This window comes from Lithobates pipiens, unplaced genomic scaffold, assembly GCF_037356315.1.
Source record: "Lithobates pipiens isolate NorthernLeopardFrog02 unplaced genomic scaffold, aLitPip1_a1.2 Scaffold_27, whole genome shotgun sequence".
Lineage (NCBI taxonomy): Eukaryota > Metazoa > Chordata > Amphibia > Anura > Ranidae > Lithobates > Lithobates pipiens.
The window spans coordinates 15,905,416-15,927,067 of NW_027507788.1; the positions used below are offsets into that span (position 1 = coordinate 15,905,416).

At 44.4% G+C, this 21,652-nt stretch overlaps 1 protein-coding gene across 1 annotated transcript; it reads right to left on the bottom strand.

Annotated features, from left to right (window-relative positions):
* Window positions 1-988: 988 nt before the first annotated feature.
* On the bottom strand, window positions 989-18,136 carry LOC143933574 (phospholipase A2 inhibitor NAI-like). The gene is made up of 5 exons (XM_077456521.1): window positions 18,028-18,136; window positions 16,273-16,389; window positions 11,880-12,026; window positions 9,151-9,294; window positions 989-4,653 (listed from the first exon to the last, which is right to left on the bottom strand). Exons 1-5 carry the CDS (start codon window positions 18,116-18,118, stop codon window positions 4,427-4,429), a joined length of 726 nt encoding a protein of 241 aa, XP_077312647.1. The 5' UTR covers window positions 18,119-18,136; the 3' UTR covers window positions 989-4,426.
* Between the last annotated feature and the right edge of the window lie 3,516 nt (window positions 18,137-21,652).

Here is a 21,652-nt window from a genome sequence, read left to right on the forward strand (position 1 = left end):
AACACAGAAGATAAGCTCATCTCTCTGCCATTACTCTCTCTCTCCTCCCGTCAGCATGCATCTTCTTGGCATATGAACGGATTGGTTCCTTGTGCTGCTTCTTCTTCTCACACTCCAGCCCTGCTGTACTGGGAGGGCTATTCGACTAATACCAAGTCAGATTTTTTTCTTGCAATAAAAATATCCAGACAAACCAAAAACACCATCCAGCGCTCCATGCCTAGCGCCGCGTACACACGATCGGAATTCTAGTCGGAAAAAGCTCTGATGGTTTTCCCGACGGAATTCCGATGGAAATTCCACTCAAGCTCAATTCCGATAGTTTAGAACGCGGTGACGTACAACGCGTAGGACGGGACCAGAAAAAGGAAGTTCAATAGCCAATAGCTTCCGTCTCGTAGTTGAATCTGAGCATGCGTGATTTTTGGCGTGTCGGAATTGCATGCATACGATCGGAATTTCCGTCTGGAAAATTGAGAACATGCACTCAATTTTTGGCTGGCGGAAATTCGGACAGCTAAATTCCGATGGAGCATACACACGGTCGCATTTTCCGATCAAAAGCTCTCATCTGTCTTTTTCTGGCCGGAATTCCGATCGCGCGTACGCGGCATTAGACTGCCCCATACAACAGGACTATGGTAGGCAATGGTTTAAGAGAGGAAGCCCTCCTTGGACTGGCCGGTCCTTCCAAACACAGCAAAAAATATACACAGGAGGGCGCAAACGCCTAGTGCATTACCAAATAAAACAAAAAAAAACACTTATTGAAAGCACACATAACAGTGTTATACTCACAAAGTAGGAATAAAATCAAGTTTTTTTTTTTTATACAATGCTCCAACTAGTAAGGCGGGTGACTCTATGGCCACACAGTGGAAAAGCTTACGCATTTCGGGGGACAGACCCTCTTTCTCAGGGCAGGGAGTCTGTCCCCAGAAACGCGTACGATTTTCCGCCATGCGGCCGTAGAGTCGTCACCATTTCTAGTTGTAGCGTTGTATCTGACAAGCTTGATTTTATTCCTACTTTGTGAGTATAACACTGTTATGTTATTTTTTTTTGTGGTAATACACTAGGCATTTGCGGCCTCTTGTGTATATTTATGCAAAAAAAATATGTTTAACGATTTATTAAAGCGGTTGTATACCCCCTGATTGTGACTTTTACCTATAGGTAAGCCTAGAATAAGGCTTACCTATAGGTAGTGGAAATATCTCCTAAATGTGCGCCGTTTAGGAGATATTTACCATGTAGGGCGCCGATGATGTCGTACCGTTTCTTCCCGAGCGTGTGCCGTGACTGACAGCTCTGGCGCGCATCGCATGTGCGGGAGTGGCGTTACGTGGCTGCGGCCAGTCAAACAACCAATGTCCCTGGGCCCCCGGGAGGAAGAGGGTCGAAGATGGATGCTTCTTGCAGCGGGGACAGTGTGGGTATTGTTTGCAGGTAAGTGCCACATAGTGGGCTAGTATGCGATGCATACTAGCCCATTATGCTTTTACTATTCAGGTTTTGCAGGAAACAAAAGAGGAAGTAAAATCTATCAGGGCTTACTTCCTCTTTAATGATTGCAGAGATACATTCATTTGTGTCTTATAGTAAAGCGATCCCCAACCTTTTTTGGCACCAATCAGTCCTTGTGTCCTCTCCCGCATCTGCCACCCACCCATCGGGGTCATCCTATCACCAGGGCAGGGGGTGGGAGGAATTGCAGATCTGGATAAAGGGCGGGAGCTGCCCAACTTATCATGTTAACAAGCTTGTTAATATGAAGAGACTCCCGCTCTCCATGCCGATCTCCAGCTGCTCCCCGCCCTGCTGATAGGGTGACATCGATGGGCGGGTGGGAGATGCGAGAGAGGACACACAGGCTAAGTGGCATTGAAGCACAGCAGACGGCGAGTGGCGACTGTGGGCTCTGCTTACCTCCTGCTGTGCGGCCCGGGCAACAACCATGGACCAGCGTTTGGGGACCCCTGCATCAGTCTGTTGCCCAGTGGGACCCCTGTTATAGTATATCTGCATAGAATGAAGATTTCTGATAACGTAGGTATTTAGGCCTGGTTCACACGCCTTTTGTGTGGGTACGGCTGCCCGCTCGTTTCAATGGGCTGCCCTGCCTCCTGAAAACGCAGTGAAAAAGTCTCTGCTCCATTTTTTAAATCACAGCCCGCACAGAAGCAGCAAGTGCAGTGCGATTCCCAGTGCAGGAAGCGGCTGCTGCAATTTATGGCATCCGCTCACGTCTCCTGCATTTTTCTGTGCAGGTGGTTGCGGCTGCAGGAACAGGGGAGGAGTTGCAGTGGGAACCACCCACACAAGTGTGAACCAAGCCTTAAAGGCTACCAAAGCCAAGATTTCAAAGATATAGAAGATAGGTTATTTCATATTGGAGGTTTGATGCACTGCAAGCTATAGAAAAAAAAATTCTGATTGAAAACGAAAGCATAAATCCAACTGTTCCCACTCACCTTAGCAGTATATATTTATATCTATTTTTTATATGTATAATATTTTTTTTCAAAATGACAGGTGCTCTTTATAAAAGGGTCAGTCCACCCAAAGGGGATATCATGGGCCTATTGTCAGGATTTAATCGAGGTCCCAGCTCAGTGAGAGCTGGGGACCCATTTTCTGGAAGCAGTCAGAGCAAAATCAAAGGGGGTTCACTGAGGATTTGATCTGGGGGCTCACAGGGGAAGTGTCTGGCCAATAATGGAAGAAAGGTGTCCAAGTATCTGGAGACACTGAGAGTAGAGGCCTGGGGGGTAGGATTCTAATGACTGTTTGCTGTATTAATCCCTTGTGTGACTGCATCAGTGTTGCAAAATTGGGACTTGCCTTTCCTTGGGGTCCCAGGATTGCTTGTGTTCCTAGCAGCTGCAAAGAAAGAGATTTCCCTGAAGAGAGTAGACACGGCAGAGACTGTCCTCCAGTTACATTGTGAACTAAATTTTGGAGTATTACAACTGTCCCTGATTTCGAGGGACTGTCCCTAAACTGGAGCAACGTCCCTCTTTCCTCCTCATTTGGCCCTCAATTTGGTCTGATCTATAGAGTTGTATATAAAATTTATTTTTTATCTTTCAAAAAGTATTTCCCAGTGCTAAACCTTTCATCCAAATTCTAAATTGCTACATTTGTAAATTTTAAAAGCAGATATAAAGGAATAAGAGTGGTAAAAAAAAAGATTGTAGATTTAATTAACCTTTTTTTTTTTTGGTTAATTCTCCTTTAAGAGGGTGTGTCGGGTGGGCGTGTCCCATGCCTACATACGTTTGCAAGTAGGTGTCCCTCATTCCCATCTCAAAATTTTGGGAGGTGTGGTATCACACAGCTTCCCTACACGTTACAAGTTAAACCAGCAATAAAATACAAAGACCTGCCTGGTCATTGAATTGTAATGCCCTGTACACGCGGTCGGAAACATTCCGACCACAAAATCCATTGGATTTTTTCCGACCACAAAATCAGTTGGATTTTTTCCGACCACAAAATCCGTTGGACTTTTTCCAACAGATTTTGGCCGAAACTCGTCTTGAATACATAAACAAGTTAAACCAGCAATAAAATACAAAGACCTGCCTGGTCATTGAATTGTAATGCCCTGTACACGCGGTCGGACATTCCGACCACAAAATCCGTTGGATTTTTTTCTGACCACAAAATCCTTTGGATTTTTTCCGACCACAAAATCCGTTGGACTTTTTTCCAACAGATTTTGGCCGAAACTCGTCTTGCATACACACGGTTGCACAAAGTTGTCGGAAAATCCAATCGTTCTGAACGAGGTGACGTCAAACACGTTACGTCGGGCCTATAAACGGGGCCAATAGCTTTCGTCTCGTAACTTATTCTGCGCATAGGTGGCACTTTGTCCGACAGAATTGTCTACACACGATCGGAATTTATGCGATCGGATTTCGTTGTCGGAAAATTTTAGATCCTGCTCTCAAACTTTGTGCGTCGGAAAATCCGACGGAAAAAGTCCGATATGGAGCCCACACACGGTCGGATTTTCCGACAACGTGATCCAAACGCACATTTCCCGTCGGAAAATCTGACCACGTGTACGGGGCATAAGACTGTCAACACCTGAACCTGGGGCAAATCAGCAGGACCTGTTTCGGGTCTCTGCTACATTCTCCATATTCTCCCCATGTTGGGAACCCATCATAACGGCTACAGAAGATGTGCAGAGATCTCATCAATAGAGTTCCCGGATAGAAGAAAAAAAAAATATTGGCTAGATTATGTCTCTGGGATCTACCTAAAACAGAGATATCAGTTTTAGGTGAACTGTCCCTTTAAGCACCTTTTTTAGTAAAAGATTATCATAAGCCACTCCAATGGAATATTTTGACATTGTGACGTCATCGTAGAAAAGGATATTCCATGCTTGAAGATACTCAGCAGAAGACTCTTAGTTATTGTTAAAAAGGAGCAACTTAAGAATTACAGTAGGTACAAGGAGAACACTGACAACCAACATGGTGGGACCAGTAATGTCGTTTCCCCCACTGGAAATGTAAATCAAACAGGTAAAACCTCTTTCAGTTTTGCCATCTTGGATAGAACTGTAATAGCTTTGGGTCGTGCACAGTCCTTCAGTGCCACAGCCACGAGTTAGAACAGTCATGTTTTGAGAACCTGTAGAGACAGATAATTATTACACAATTATACCTCTCAATATTACGTAACGGACAGATTTAGTTGTAAGTAATCACAATAAATTGGTCTAGGTCAAGTTGAGTTGTATGTGGCCAACCAGGGCTGCTGTTAGAAATCATTGGGCCCCATGCAGCTTACCTGACAAGGCCTTCCATGGCCGAAAATGACTGAGGACATAGATTTATCAGTCCATTTCTCTGCAGCCTCAGCAGCACAGATGAATGAATAGGAAATGCTCAGTTTACTGTGCTTCAGTGATGAATGGACACAGGAGTGACTGGCACCAATCGCTCACTGTGTTCCTTCAGGAAAGGAAGGGGCCAGTAAATTATATATTTACCGGCCCTTTACCCCGCCCTCTATCCTGAAACAACACCCAGCAGATGCCGGCTGAAGAGGAGTAAATCCGGAAATGCTGCCGGGAGAAGGGGGCACACAGGGGGCACACAAGGGGCCTGAGCAGCAGATGGAAAGGGCGCATGTGCTATGACCAATCCCCCTGCAGTGCAACCAGAGAAAGAGGAAGAGAAGCTGGCAGCACTGTGGGGGGGGGGGGGGGCAGAAGAGGATCTGACGCAGAAGAGGATCTGTGTCTACAATAGAAGATAGTACAGCCGGTGTTGTGTCGATTAGTGTCTGCCCTGTACTGCTCTTGCACAGATTGGGTCTCCAAAGATGAACAGCGCTTGCGCACTGGCTCCAGGTTGAAGCCCCACCATCCAAGTGGACATAGAGTTAGAATAAAAAATTGCAGAGCGGGCAAAGCAAGTCCGCGAGGGGGCCCTGTTACTAAGTGCTATCATATGTCCACTTGGATGGTGGGGCTTGAACCTGGACTCAGTGTGCAGGCGCTGTTCATCTTCTGAGACTTTCGGAGTCTCCTTGTGGCTCCAGGTTCAAGTCCCACCATCCAAGTGGACATAGAGTTAGAATAAAAAATTGCAGAGCGGGCAAAGCAAGTCCGCGAGGGGGCCCTGTTACTAGGTGCTATCATATGTCCACTTGGATGGTGGGGCTTGAACCTGGACTCAGTGCGCAGGCGCTGTTCATCTTCTGAGACTTTTGGAGTCTCCTTGTCCTCTGTACTGCGTAAGTTCTGTGCCTGCACAGTACGAGGCGGACACTATCCGATGGGGGGACAGATTTTGTCAGAACACCGGCCCTCCTGCTCTGTAGGTGCCTAAGTCCCCCTTTTGAACTGATGGTGCCCGGGCAGCGGCCTTGTTGTCAACTGATACTAGATATACCATGACCTAAGTAAATGAGAACCTTTGCATGCCTGTGATGTTGAAGACATTCCACTGTTTATTAAATAGGTTTCTTCAGTTCCACCATCTGAACACCAAAGGTTAACTGTTTACCTTACCCCCCTTCATTAAAAATCTGCCCCTTGCCCCATTAACTGAACACTAATGTCTTCTCCTACTTTCACTGAAAATCGATGCCGATACCTGAAAAACATCAATGTTTAAATACCTCAGTTCATTGAAGAGCAAATCCAGACCCTCCATGTGGCTGTTCATCAGCAAATCACTTCTGATAATCACTTCCACCTAACCACTGAACTTTTACGTTCTCCATCAGCTCCTTAAAGTATACCTAAAGGCATAACTTTTTTTTTTTGTTTTGGATAGAGTGGAGAGGCATTAGAACACTTATCAGTTTGTATTGCTGTCTGTACCCCCTTATGGAGATTCCACCTCTTGATTTGTCCTGTTTACCATTATCATTGAAAGCGAACGTAAAAGAAAATCCCAAATTTTGGGTTGTCCCCAGGAAAGCAATAGAGAGCAAATCTCCCAATGGGGACACTGATTCTGGTGATCTGGGTGTGCCCTAGAGATTCCCTTAATTTGCAGGGATTATCTCTCACTTCCTGTTTGGCTATGGGACAGGAAGTGAAGGGAAATCTCCGCAATTGGATACAGATGGTGAAAAAAAAAAACCTTTCAGAGATTATAACCCTCCCTTACTCTATCCAAAATGGAAAAATAAGTTCTACTTTAACACTTTTTGCATCCCTTGCCACTCTCTTTTAGATTGTAAGCTCTCACAAGCAGGTTTCTCCTAACCCTCTAAGCCCCCCGCCTGTAGACCCCCACAACCACCGCCCAGGGTTGTGCAGAAGAGGCCTTTGTCCCCATCAACATGGGGACAAGGTGCTTTTGGGTGGGGGCAACCCCCCCATGTTGAGGGTATGTTGCCTGGAACGGTTCAGGAGTGGGGTGCTCAGAGCCCCATGCCATTTTTTTTTCTTAATTTTGGCATGGGGTTCCCCTAAATCCATACTAGACGCAAAGGGCTTGGTATGCATTGAGGGGGACCCCACGCCATTGTTTGTTCTTTTTCCTTTATTGCTCGCAATGGCTTGCAGCCGGGAAAATAACTTTAACTGTAAAATTTAATATTTTTTCTCTTTACATACTGTATGTCAGTTTTGCTGCAGGAGGTTCCATACATGGTACAGATGTGCAACCTTACAGGCAGACTAAAGGCACTAAATTTAAAGGAATTTTTCATTTTTATTTTTTCAATTTAAGAATCATTAAAATCACTGCTCTTTAAAAACAATATTTTTAAAGGTTTTTTTTTTTTTTTTGCATTGATACATGTCCACCAGGGCAGTACCCGGGTCCCCATGCACTTTTTATGGCCAATAACCTGCATATCAGTCTTCAAAATGGGGGCTTTTGAGTTTTCATGTTCGGATCTCATAGACTTTGCGGACATAGACCTAGACATAGACTTTTTTACATAGAGTTTGCGAGTCCAAACTTTTTCCCTGTTTCAGAGTTCTAGTTCGAACTGAACCAGGGGGTGTTTCGGCCCATCACTACTTGTCAGGATAGAAGGAAAAATGGAGGGGAGGAAGATCTGCTGCCGTCTGCCAGAAAGATGTCAATGGGAAGAAGGTTTACCTTCCAGCATGACAATGACCCAAAACACACACCAACAATGACCACACAGTGGTTGGAGGAGAAATGGGTGAATGTCCTTCATGGCCTAGTCAGAGCCCAGACTTAAACCCCATTGAAAATATGTTGAATGTCTTGAAGACTGCAGTCCCCAAATGGTAACCATTAAGCTGAACTGAACTTGAGCAGTTCTGCAAAGAAGAGCGGGCAAATATTGCAAAGTCTAGATGTGCAAAGTTAGCAGAGACATCTCCCAACAGACTAAAGGCTGTATTTAAAGCAAAAGGTGGTTCAACTAAATACTGAAACAAGGGGGTGGTCCTTTTTCAAACTCATGTTGGTTGTTATATCTTTCACTTGGATGCTATAAGTTGCACACACAGTAAATACAGCTGGATAAAACAAAAAACGTGTCTGTCTTAATTTCAGGCTGCAAAGCAACACAGTGTGATTATTTTTAAGGGGGTTATTCTTTTCTATATCCGGTGTAATTGACTTCATAGTTAGTAAGTTAGAATAAAGACACCAGTCCATCCAGTTCAACCTGAGTGAGTGTCTACAATTGTCCCTATCCCTGTACATCGCACACTCACATCAGTCCCTGATCAAGGAGCCCACAAGCCTAGGTCCCCATTCATATACTGGCTGGGGCCAATTTTGGACAGAAGCCAATTTAACCTACCTGCATGTCTTTGGATTGTGGGAGGAAACTGGAGTACCCGGAGGAAATCCACGCAGGCACAGGGAGAACATGCAAACTCCAGGCAGGTAGTGTCGTGGTTGGGATTTGAACCAACGACCCTTCTCACTGCTAGGTGAGAGTGCTACCCACTACACCACTGTGCTGCCCAATAATATGGGCACATGGTTATATTAGGACAGTTATGTCATGAGCATCCCCATCCCTTTTTCTATGTGCAGTTGTGGAGTGGGAAATCTTCTGCCTACAGCTCATTGACCCAGCAATGACACAAAACTTACAGGTTTGGACCAAACCCAAGCTCATCCTTACTCATCACTGGTACACCAAATTCCACTTCTAATGCCGCGTACACACGATCGGAATTCTCATCAGAAAAAGCTCTGATGGTTTTCCCGGCGGAATTCCAACGGGATTCGGCTCAAGCTGTCTTGCCTACACACGATCACATCGAATTCCAATCATTTATAACGCGGTGACGTACAACACGTACGACGTGACTAGAAAAAGGAAGTTCAATAGCCAGTAGCCAATAGCTTCCGTCTCGTAGTTGAATCTGAGAATGCGCGATTTTTGGCGTGTCGGAATTGCATACACATGATCGGAATTACCGATAGAAAGTTTTTCCGTCTGGAAAATTGAGAACATGCTATCAATTTTTGGCTGGCGGAAATTCTGACAGCTAAATTCCGGTGGAGCGTACATACGGTCGCATTTTCCGATGAAAAGCTCTCATCTGTCTTTTTCTGGCCGGAAATTCCGATCGTGTGTACGCGGCATAAAAGTTAAATTAGAAAGGAAAACTTCTATCATGTCTTGTGTTTGATAAATTTATTATGCACTAAAAATGTATTGAGTTACCTGAGGACGTTATGGTTGGATAGTTCACACACTTGGTCTCATCTCCGCTGCACTTCAAGGTGTTAGTGGTCTTACAAGAGTCGGAGTCATATGATACACACGATTCACATTGGACACCATTGGGTTTGGCAGTTTCTGATCCCTCTGTACAACATAAATAGTACAAATTTAGTTCAATGTAGTTATGGTAGTTCTCCAGCCAACACTTTTTTATTTTCGGTTTTGGTTAGGACATTTTTTTTTATACATTTTGGTGGGTAACGATTGAGACTTACCTAATATGGCTAACAGCTCCAACATACGCTGACAATATGGCTGCTGTGAGCCCACCCTTTTATAGAATCGGGGCTCGGCTCTTTTTTTTTTTCAAAATGCTTGGCTTTTGTGACTCGTCTGACCATGTACGGATCCCGTTAGTCCCAATTTTCAATTGACAGTCCTCTTTTTGAGGGAACTTGTTCAAACCCCTATACATGGTAGCTTTCTTGGCTCTGATATGTAGTATCACATAACACTGATGAGCAGGGCAGGACTTAGGGTGGCGGGGGCCCCTGGGCTTGATCCACTTTCGGACCCTACCTTGTATACATTACCACATTTATCGGTGTATAACACGTGGCGGCGTATAACACGCACCCCAAGTTTAGGAGGGAATTTTAAGGAAAAAATCTTTTAGGAGGGAAGATTAAGGAAAAAAATTTGATTTAAATGCCCATCAATGCAGCCTTATCAGTGTCCATTTGCAGCCTTGCTCATCCATCTGTAGCCTTGTCCAGTGTCATTGCAGCCTTGTCAGTGTAGCCTTGTCATTTGCAGCCTTGCCCCAGTGTCATTTGCAGCTTTGTCATTGCAGTCTTGAAGTTTAAAAATGGCACCGCCGAGAGACAGAGCCTGTGTATCTCGGCGGCTCTCGGGTCTTCTCAGTGGTGGCTCTCGGCGGCTCTCGGGTCCTCTCGGATGCTCTCGGCGGCTCTCGGTTCCTCTCGCAGTCCCGAGCGGAGCCGAGAGTAGCCGAGTGTACTCGGCTCAGCTCACAGTCACGCCCAGTCCCTGTATTATGTTCATCATAGGGCGGGACTGGGCGTGACTGTGAGCGGAGCTGAGCCAAGCCAAGTACACTCGGCTATGTATCTCAGCAGGGCCTGCGGGCCCCCTATTGGGTGGGGCCCATGGGCTTGAGCCCAGTCAAGCCCAATGGTAAGTCCAGCCCTGCTGATGAGGACTTCCCCCTCCCTTGGCCATGCCATTGTATCTGGGGTCTGGTAAATGGACTTCAGGAGGGGGGGGGTCGGTGGTCTTTACTGGAGGGGGGTTCTGTATGAGAGGTCTGTGGTCTGTACTAAGGAAGGTAAATGTCTGTGTTGGGAGGTCTGTGGTCTGTACTGAGGGGGGAGAGAGATAAAGCTGTACTGGTGGGAGAGGTCTGTACTCGGGGGTCTGTGGTCTTTAATGGTGGACATGTGGGAAGATGCAGCATGGTATGGCTTGCAGTAAACACAAAGAGTCCAAGCTAGGCTGAAGCGTTATATATTGTAGAAAAGTTCAGCACAGCACAACCAGGCCCAGCTGGAAGGCGCGCTCAACCGGAGCCACTTACAATCTGTAACAATGGTCTAAAGCAGTGATGGCGAACCTTGGCACCCCAGATGTTTTGGAACTACATTTCCCATAATGCTCCACTACACTGTAGAGTGCATGAGCATCATGGAAAATGTAGTTCCAAAACATCTGGGGTGCCAAGGTTTGCCATCACTGGTCTAAAGACTTGAAGATGCTAATAGTATCTGCCACGATGGGCAGAATGCAGCCTGGCTGGTCCATACCCAAATGGAAAGCTCCCTGAGAGAAGAAAGTGTATTCCCTGAGACATCTGTGCTTGGGGTGTCATAATAGCATGAATCAGGAAGATACTGCATTATAGACACTATCTGGAGAATGTAGAAAATAAGTACATAGTTACTATGATCGTCAGCTCCACCTAGTGGCAATAATGTTATCTTCCTTATTCACACTATTCTTATGAATGAAGAACATCTAACCTTGAAGGACTTGTAAAAGTCCAGGGTTTTAAAAAAAAAACAACAAAAAAACATACATGTCATACTTACACCCGCTCTGCAGTTTTGCACAGAGTGGCCCTGATCCTCCCCTTCTGGGGTCCCTCGTGGAGCTCCTGGCTCCTCCCCTTCTGGAGTGCCCTGTCTGAGAAAGTATTCTCTTTCATGGACACCTGTGTGGGCATGCTCCCGCTGCTGTCAATCGAACCCAATGACCAGGGGGCGGGGTCGAGTCCTGCTTTCTGTGTGAATAGACGTAGAAGCTGGACTCGGCCCCGCCCCCTGGTCATTGGATTTGATTGACAGCAGCGGGAGCCAATGGCTGCCCCGCGTTATCAATCCATCCAATCAGGACCTGAGACAACGGCTTTTGCTGGTGTGCTCATCCCCCGGCGCGAGATAGAGGGGATACAGGTAATTAAAATGAGGGCTCGGGGGGGGGGGGGCTCCAGTATTACAGGACTTTTTTCACCTCAATGCATAGAATGCATTGAGGTAAAAAACCTTGAGGGTTTACAACCCCTTTGAGAAAAAAAAAATGAATAATTTTTTTTCATGGAGACAGGAGATGAACTTTTTTAACAACCAGCCAATATCCAAGAAAGAAACTTTACTCAACTATGAAGACCTAGAAAAAAACGCAGGAACAAAACAGAGTGGCAAATTACTTACGTTGTGGTATCAAAGGGGTACAACCACTTTCATTACAGCAACTTATTCCTATGGTGATGTTTTGCCCGATTGCACTCACACTTCCGGAGACATTGCATGCGTCTTGTGGAGCACATGTTCGGATAACACTAAGTTCAGCCGTTTCCCCTGATAAAATAATAAATACAAAGTTGAAGAGTCAAAACATCTCTGCGCTGCCACGTAAGCCAGTTTTATGTTGTTTTGTGAAGTAGGTATGTTATACACCACCCATGGCTTAGCCATTTGCCAAAACCTCCAACCCACCAAAATTTGATCCAACCATGGCTTCAGACCAAATCGGGAGCTCATCCGTCCTTTTCCCTTTTTTTCAACTTATACTCCGTTTTAAATTCTAAGGTTTGTGATAAGTTTAACTAGGTTTGGACCTTGGGCATTCAAAAAAAAAAAACTTTATCAGAATACTTTGGATGGGTGTAGTATGTTTTGCTCCTCCTCCTCCCCTGAAGCTCATTGGTCATATTTATCAGAAATTCACGGAAACAAATTTAGCTGCCCCTGTATATATTGGCACTCACAGAACAAGCTATGAAAGTTACAATGTAGTAATTCCATTATTGTTTTTTTCGTAAATACTCTGTTTCAGTTGTAGCAAATCAAAAGGGGGCAGGGGCGGACGGACCATTGGGCCACTTGGGCACAGCCCGAGGGCCCTATGCCACTAGGGGGCCCCATCAGGGTTGCCAGTCTCAGTAAAACCAGGGACAGTATGTAAAAATTTGTGGGTTTTTTTTTTTACATCTGTCTCTGAAATGTCCCTTACCGACATCCTTTTGGTCTAAAAATCCAGAGATTATAGCTGCCCCACCTCTCCAGTACCTTCTCAGCCAATAGAAACATGTCTGTGTATACTGTGTGATTGTATACTGTGTGTTTGTGTTTTTTTCGTAAGTACTCTGGTTCAGTTGTAGCAAATTAAAAGGGGGCAGGGGCAGACGGACCATTGGGCCACTCGGGCACTGCCCGAGGGCCCTATGCCACTAGGGGGCCCCATCAAGGTTGCCAGCCTCAGTAAAACCAGGGACAGTATGTAAAAATTTGTGTTTTTTTTTTTTACATCTGTCTCTGAAATGTCCCTTACCGACATCCTTTTGGTCTAAAAATCCTGAGATTATAGCTGCCCCACCTTTCCAGTACCTTCTCAGCCAATAGAAACATATCTGTGTATACTGTGTTATTGTATACTGTGTGTTTGTGTATACTGTGTGATTGTATACTGTGTGTTTGTGTATACTGTGTGATTGTATACTGTGTGTGTGTGTGTTTGTGTATACTGCGTGACCCCATAATCTCTGATTGCCTGGGGGCCCCATAATCTCCTATTGCCCGGGGGCCCCATGAGTTGTCAGTCCGCCCCTGAAAGGGGGGCAACCTGTGATCTGTATATGCTGTAATTTAAAGAGGAAGTAAACCCTGATGAGTTTACTTCCTCTTTCATTCCCTGCAAAGGTAAAGCATAATGGACTACTAGGCATCTCATAGTAGTCCATTATGTGTCACTTACCTGACACAGGTGCCACCGAAGTCACCGCTGTCCCCTGTAGTACGGCGCATCCATCTTCTTGGTGGGTCTCGCTCCGTCGCTGTCATTCGGTGATATCGCCGTTGACCGCGGCGTGCTCAGTGCGCCTGCGCGCAGCTGTCTACGGTGCCTGTCTTTCAGCAAATATCTCCTAAACCGTGTAGGTTTAGGAGATATTTCTTGGGCCTTAAGCTAGGCTTACCTGTAGGTCAAAGTTGGTTGTAAGGACTTACCACCACTTTAAAAAAACAACTTTGCAAGTAAAAAATAAATATACCATATTCTTTTTTTAACCCCTTATAACGCATTGTTATCCCTAATCAGGCTTAATTTAATCCTTCCTCCCTTTTTCCCTTAGCTATTATTTGATTTTATTTACCTTTTGTTTTAAGATGTACATTTTTTAGTGAACAAAATAAAGCCTTTACATTTGTGAATAACTTTGAACTGCTTTCTAATAGCAGCAAAATTTAGTGTCATTATAAAATTATTATGGAACAAATATAGAATAAAATTTGATTTTTTTATCTTTTTGGATCAATGTTTGTTTTAAAAATATAATATTGTTCAATCAAGAATAAAATATTGACAATATTGCCAAGAGAAAGCCATTTTTGGTAACAAAAAAACAAAACAAACAAAAACCAATGTACAGAATTTATCACTTTGTTATCTTAAAGTGGTGTTCCACCCAAACAAAATAAAAAAATTACATGAATGTGCCTAAAAAAAAGAAAAAAAAAATTTGGAAAATTTCTTTTTTTACTTACCTCTAAATGGCTGTTGCTAGGGGGTCCCTCGTAGTCTGCCTCCTTCAGTGCCTGGGCTCTTGACGTCATTTCCCCTCAGCGAAGGAAGGGATCAGCTCTGCCCCCTCCATCTTGTCAATCATCTAGAACACGTGACAGGTCCCAGATGATTGCCTGGCCAATCACGACGCACGACGCCGCTCGCGCATGCGCAGTGGGTGACTTCACAGCCGGGGCGCCCACAGCTACAATGCCGGTGCCGCCGAACGGAGGGGGAAGACGAGCGGGGCTTTCAATCCCTCGCATCGCTGGACCCTGGGACAGGTAAGTGTCCGATTATTAAACGTCAGCAGCTGCAGTATTTGTATAGCTGCTGACTTTTAATTTTCTTTATTTTTTTATGGGCACACCACTTTAAGTATTTACAAAATCATTGCTGAATAATTGGGCCCATACCGTAAATGTAAAAAATAGTTTAGGATTAGTTTAGGATTACGGGTGAGCACGATGTTCAACTCGAACATTGAGTCTTTGTTCGCCGAATTTAGAACATTATGGAGCATTCGCGGGAACTTTGAACACCCATAGAACTGCCAGACTGTCAATGCACTGAGAGATCACAGTGCATTGACACCAGCTGATTGGCCAAAGCTTGCACCTAACCTGCATGCTTTGGCCAATCACAGTGCCCTCTGCTGTGAGAGCCATGATTGGCCAAAGGCAGGGTGCCTTTGGCCAATCATGGCTCAGGGGGCTAAGTCCATGCCTCACACTATGTATGACTGCGTACATAGTGGCTGTACATAGTGTAATGAATAAGAGCTGCAAAATTATATTTCTAAAGGAAAAAAATGTCATTTAAAACTGCTTGCAGCTGTAATGTATTGCCGAATCCCGGCAATACAGGTAAAAATCATTGGGAAAAAAACGTCGTTAGTTCCCCTCCCCAGCCCATTACCAGGCCCTTCAGGTCTGGTATGGATTTTAAGAGGAACCTGCGGCAAAAAATAAAAATAAAATGGTGTGGGGTCCCCCCAAAATCCATACCAGACCCTTATCCGAGCAAGCAACCTAGCAGGCCACAGGAAAAGAGAGGGGGGACAAGAAAGTGCTCCCCCCCTCCTGAACTTACCAGGCCACATGCCCTTAACATGGGGAGGGTGCTTTGGGGTCCCCCCAAAACACCTTGTCCTCATGTTGATGGGGACAAGGGCCTCTTTCCCACAACTCTTGCCCGGGGGTTCTGGGGGTATGCGGACGGGGAGCTTATCAGAATCTGGAAGCCCCCTTTAACAAGGGGGCCCCCAAATCCTGCCCCCCCTATCTGAATGGGTATCAGGATGCATTGTACCCCTACTCATTCACCAAAAAAAATGTAAAAAAGTAAAAATGACAGGAGACGGTTTTGGACAATTCCTTTATTAAAAAAAAAATAAAAAATTTTGCAATGTCCATCCATCTTCAATCACAGTGCCGACGGACCAGAGAAAAAACAAAAACAAACAATACTCCGCTTCAATGAGAGGCGTCTCACCGACTGCAGCCTTTTCACAATGACAGCTATTATATAGCTGAGGGCGGGGGCCACCCGGTGACATAAACGGTTGCAGCTGCGGGGACGCCTCCCATCGAGGCAGAGTTTTTCAGGTTTTTTTTTTTTGTTCGGTCGTCGCACTGTGATTGAAGATAGATTTACATCACGGTAGGCTTTTTTATTTTCGTTTTTTTATTCTTTTTATTTTTTTTTATTAAAGGAATTGTCAAAAACTGTCTTTTGACACTTTTTGGTAAATGTGTAAGGGATACAATGGTACCCGATACCCATTTACATGGGGGGGGGGGGGGGGTGTCAGGACAAGTCTGATCATTGGAGGAGACCAGGCTAGAGAACTGACCATGCTAAGCTCTAATACCTAGTGTGGTCAGTTTTTAATAGGAAAACAGAGGGACTGACAGGAACACAAGGGATTTCACACAACGGGAGCAATACTAAGAAAACAGGATACATTTTCATACAAGTACATGGTACAGCAGGCACATATCAGGAATAGGAAATGTTGGGTTTACATATTCTTTCACTTACCGGTGATGTTATATCTGTAGGCAGATGCACATACATAATGTGAAGAGCAATTCTGTAATGAGCCATTACACTGTGTGGAATTCTTGGATGTGCATGATTCACATGATAATGGTGTACCTAAAATATGAAATATTTCGATAAATTTTTTTATTCATTGAAATTCAGAACCAAAAAAAAAAAAAAATGTTTTAGCTTCAGTTGGACTTTAACCACTTGAGACCCGCGCTATAGCCGAATGACGGCTACAGCGCGGACCTCCTTTGCTGGGACGACGTCTATTGACGTCGTCCCGTGCACGAGCGGCCTGCGCGCCCCCTGAGGGGCGCGTGCGGCACGCTCTGTTATCGGCGAGTCTATGAGACTCGTCTGATCACCGTTCCGAGCAAGGGGTCGATCCCGACCCCTTATCACGTGATCAGCTGTCAGCCAATGACAGCTGATCATGTGATACAACGGAGCTGGTAATCGGCTATTATTCCTCCTCGCACTGACAGCGCGAGGAGAAAAAAAGAGCCGATCACCAGTGGCTGTGATCGGGACATCAGTCCCGATCATGGCCAGCCCTGCCAGTGCCCACCTGCCCCCTGCCAGTGCCACCTCAATAAAATATAAGTGCCCCCCGTCAGTGCCACCCAGCAGTGCCCATAGTGCCACCCAGCAGTGCCCACAGTGCCACCCAGCAGTGCCACCCAGCAGTGCCCACAGTGCCACCCAGCAGTGCCCACAATCTGCCTCAACAAAGGTGCTGCACCCCAGTGCCACATATCCGTGCCCATCAGTGTCATCTACCAGTGCCACTCAGTGCCCATCAGTGCCCAACAGTGCCACCTATCAGAGCCACCTATCAGTGCCACCTATCAGTGCCCACCAGTCCCATCTATCAGTGGTACCTATCAGTGCCCCTTAGTGCCACCCATCCGTGCCACCCATCCATGCCATCTTATCTGTGCCCATCTTTGCCCATCAATGCCGCCTTATCTGTGCCCATCGGTGCCGCCTTATCTGTGCCTATTAGTGCCGCCTTAACTATGCCTATCAGTGCCCACCAGTGCAGCCTATCAGTGCCCACCAATGCAGCCTATCAGTGCCCACCAGTGCAGCCTATCAGTGCCGCCTCATCAGCGCACTTCAATGAAGGAGAAAAATGACCTGTTTGCAAAATTTTATAACAAACTATTAAACATGATTTTTTTTTTTTTTTGCATCTTTTTTTGTTTGTTTAGCAAAAAATAAAACTCTGAGCTGTAATTAAATACCACCAAAAGAAAGCTCTATTTGTGGGAAAAAAATGATAAAAATTTCATTTGTGTACAGTGTTGTATGACCGCGCAATTGTCATTCAAAATGCATCAGCGCTGAAAGCTGAAAATCGGTCTGGGACTGAGGGGGGTTTAAGTGCCCAGTAAGCAAGTGGTTAAAGGGGAATTTTATACTTTAGACAAACGGTTTTGATTGCAAAATATTCACCTTCCAATATGTTATCTAAACATACATTATCATCAATCATCAATGTTGAACGAATGGAAGTGATCTTAAAAAATGCATAAAAGGACATTAAATAAAATGAACTAAAAAGGGCAAATTTACAGTAAATACATGTTTACAGGATGCATATACAGTATTTAAAGAAGATGCCGTGCATATTATGGTTTATATCTCACATCACCATTTTAAGTATGATTAATAAAATGTATACATTGGACAAAATCAATAATTGTTAGATGATTAAAAGTCTGCAATCATTGGACTACTCACCAGAAGGTACCAGTGCATAGAGCACCAGCAGGCCTGCCAAAGTCATTGCCATTATGCGAGGTTCTAGAATCTTCATCCAGTGGAGACTCATTACTCAAGTCCTCTTTTTATGTACCCCACCAAGGGTGGAGTGGAGGGAGGTGTCAAGATTTGTGCTGATCGTTAGTCAAATAGTAAGTTTCTTCCTTAGCAATGAGCATTATGGTGCCAAACAGTTTGGTGTACAACTAAAATACTATGCAAATACGGTGATAAGACTTTTCATCGCCTATCATGATGATAAGTCCATAGTGTGGTGAATAAATGTTGATAAATCAGTAAGGAACTAAAAAGAAAAAAAAAACAAGGAATTCTCTTCACCATCAATTATGAAACAGAAAGAAACAAGAATGTTCGTGTTTAATAAATAGAAGGACACAAAGGTGCCTCATCACTATGGAAATGTGGGGCATTGTCCCTCAGATTCATCAGCAAGCTAGATTTCGTTATACAGTTTGTTTGTGGTCGAAACAATGAGAAAATATACCAGAAGTTGTCATCAACAAGCGTTGGGACTCTCGCTGTATCCCGGGAATGTATGAGTGCCATGACAGACTCCCGTATAGATCTCAGCCAGGTACGATGGGTGTGTGAAGAAAAAAGGGCTCCAATAGTGTAATCCAATAAGAGCTGTTTATTTAAAGGTCAAAAACCTACTTACAATTATATATTTCTTTTATTATTTAAACTTAATTTAATTTTCTTTCCCTTTATACAAAAACAGAGGTTATTCAATCATAAAATACATATAGGGGTAGATCTACTAAGCCCCTGTACACACGGTCGGACATTCTGCCAACCAAATCCGTCGGATTTTGTCCGTCGGATTTTGCCTGTCGGATCTTGTCCGAAACTGTTGCATACACACGGTCGGACTAAGTTGTCGAAAAATCCGATCATTCAGAACGTGATGGCGTAATTTCGTTACGATGGGACTAGTAGCCAATAGCTTTGATGTAGGAATGTGACCTGAGCATGCGTGGCACTTGGTCCGATCAAAATTCTCTACACATGATCGGAGTATGTCCGACTGGCCCAGTTGGTCGGAAAATATTTCCAGCATGTTGGAAAATTGGGTCCGACGGATATTCAGATGGAATTAGTCTGATGCAGACCACACACAGTCGGATCACAACACGGTCCGATAGGACAGATTCCGACTGATTCTCCGACCATGTGTACAAGGGCTAAGACTGGAGCACTCAGAATCTGGTTAAGCTGTGCACGGTAGCCAATCAGCTTCTAACGTCAACAGGGCTGGACTGGGACAAAAATTTGGCCCTGGACTTCATCCAGACCAGCCCACTTTAATTTTGCAAACAAGCACAAAAACAGTATATAAAACTATACGTAATTGTGCAAAAAAAGGAAAACATAAGGAGTCCTCACTAACCTCTTTTATTATTTCACTTATTCTCCTCTGTATTTTTCTCATCTTTCTTACATCACTGCATGAAATTGAGGGCAAGTCGTGCAGCCATTACTTTGTCACTGAAACCGGCCCACTGAGCCATCGGCCCACCGGGAAACTCCCTGTAGTCTCAATGGCCAGTAGATGCCTGAACGTCAACTTGTTCAATTAAGCTTTTGCAATAAAACCTGGAAGCTGATTGGTTTTGTGGCCGGAAATTCCGACGGCAAATGTTCAATGGAGCATACACACGGTCGGACTTTCCCACAACAAGCTCACATCCAACATTTCCCGTCGGAAAGTCCGACCGTGTGTACGCAGTATAATGCCCTGTACACATGATAGGATTTTCCGACTAATTCTTGTCCATAATGAATATAGATACATAGCCGCATTCAATAACCCTGTTAATTCTCCCCCCCCCCCCAAGTTATCCCAACAATCTATGAACCTTTATGCCCCGTACACACAATAGAATTTTCCGAAAACAAAACCGTGTCTTTTTTTCCGAAGGATGTTGGCTCAAACTTGTCTTGCATACACACGGTCATACAAATGTTGTCGGAAATTCCGAACGTCAAGAACACGGTGACGTACAGGACGTACGACAAGCCAAGAAAAATTAAGTTCAGTAGCCAGTGCGGCTCTTCTGCTTGATTCCGAGCATGCATTGGAAATTGTGTACACACGCTCGGAATTTCCGACAACGAGTCTTGTCAGAAAATGTGAGAACCTGCTCTCAAATATTTGTGGCCGGAAATTCCGACAGCAAATGTCCGATGGAGCCTACATACGGTCGGACTTTCCGACAACAAGCTCCCATCCAACATTTCCTGGCGGAAAATACCACAGTGTGTACGCGGCAAATGATTTCCTGCCAATGTTCTTTTATTTTTGGGCAATCCCACCAGATATGCATCAATGTGCCAATTTTCTTGCACTCCCGCCAGCATTGTGGGGATTTCTCTTGGTGAAATTTATGTATTTTCTCTGGTATCATGTAACACCGTATCAAACACTTATAATTCGCTTCAATAGTATTTATGTCTGTTGCAAAATTAAACACTGAACCAATCATTTGGGTTTCTTCTAGCCTAGTACCCATATCTTGTTCCCATTTCTCTATACAATTTGTTCCCATTTCTCTATACAAGGTAATAGCCCTCGTCCCTCTAGCTCTGTTAAGATCTTGTATATTTTGGAAATCCCATGTTTTAAAGGTGTATTCATATTGCATAGTTTTTCTATAGGATTTAGCTCTTTACCATCCCTTATTGGGAGGGGTATTGTACTTACTAAATGTTTCAACTGTAGGTATTCCCACTCGCTGATCTGCCACCCATTTACGCCGATTAGTTCCTGCCTTGTCCTTATCCTGCCCTGCTCCATGACATCTTTTAATTGTGCTTTTCCCATTTGACTTCCTAGAGGTGTCCCTTTTCCTGGAATAAAAAAATTGTGCCCATAAGTGATATTAAAGGTGAATTATACTTCCAATTTCCCTTTCCATGTATTGATTCCCATATTTTAAATACATTTTAAGTTAACTTGTGTGCTCCTATACCCAGTGTTCTAAATTTCCATGCTATCCATATATTTTTTTTTAAGCGCCAGCTTCGTTCCCCCTTCTGTTCTGAACATTTCAAAAGGCGGCGACACACTTCCATTTACCTATACCATAGCCGTAGGATGGTTATATAAAATTTAAATCCAACGCATACATTTTGGGCCCATCCCCAGGAACTGAAGTGTATCCATCATCCCCAGTCTACCCTATCAAAAGCTTCCTCTGCGTCAATTGACAAGAGTAGTGCTGGGGGCTCTATATCTTTTCCCTTTTGGATTAAAAGGATTGTTCTTATGCTATTATCCCTGCCTTCCCTTCCCGGTATGAACCCTGTTTGATCTATATTTATCAGCTCTGGCATCAGTTCTTTTTAGTCTGCCAAGATTTTTGCATATAGCTTTATATCTGCGTTTAATAGAGCTATGGGCCTATATGTGGAGCAGATTGTTCTATCCTTGCTTTCTTTTGGTATCATAGTGTTATGAGCCAGCAGGGATTCCTTTCTAATTTCTTAATTTTCCTAATCGTGTTCAGGTAAATGCAGATTTTTGGCACTAATTGTTCTTAATTTTTTTTAGAATATTTGATTGTAAAACCATCTGGGCCTG

Coding starts and splice junctions, on each gene's coding strand:
- LOC143933574 (XM_077456521.1), bottom strand. CDS start 18,118: ATGAGTCTCCACTGGATGAAGATTCTAGAACCTCGCATAATGGCAATG. Junction 16,390..18,027: donor CTATGCACTGGTACCTTCTG/GTGAGTAGTCCA, acceptor TTCATATTTTAG/GTACACCATTATCATGTGAA. Junction 9,295..11,879: donor TACCCCTTTGATACCACAAC/GTAAGTAATTTG, acceptor TATGTTGTACAG/AGGGATCAGAAACTGCCAAA.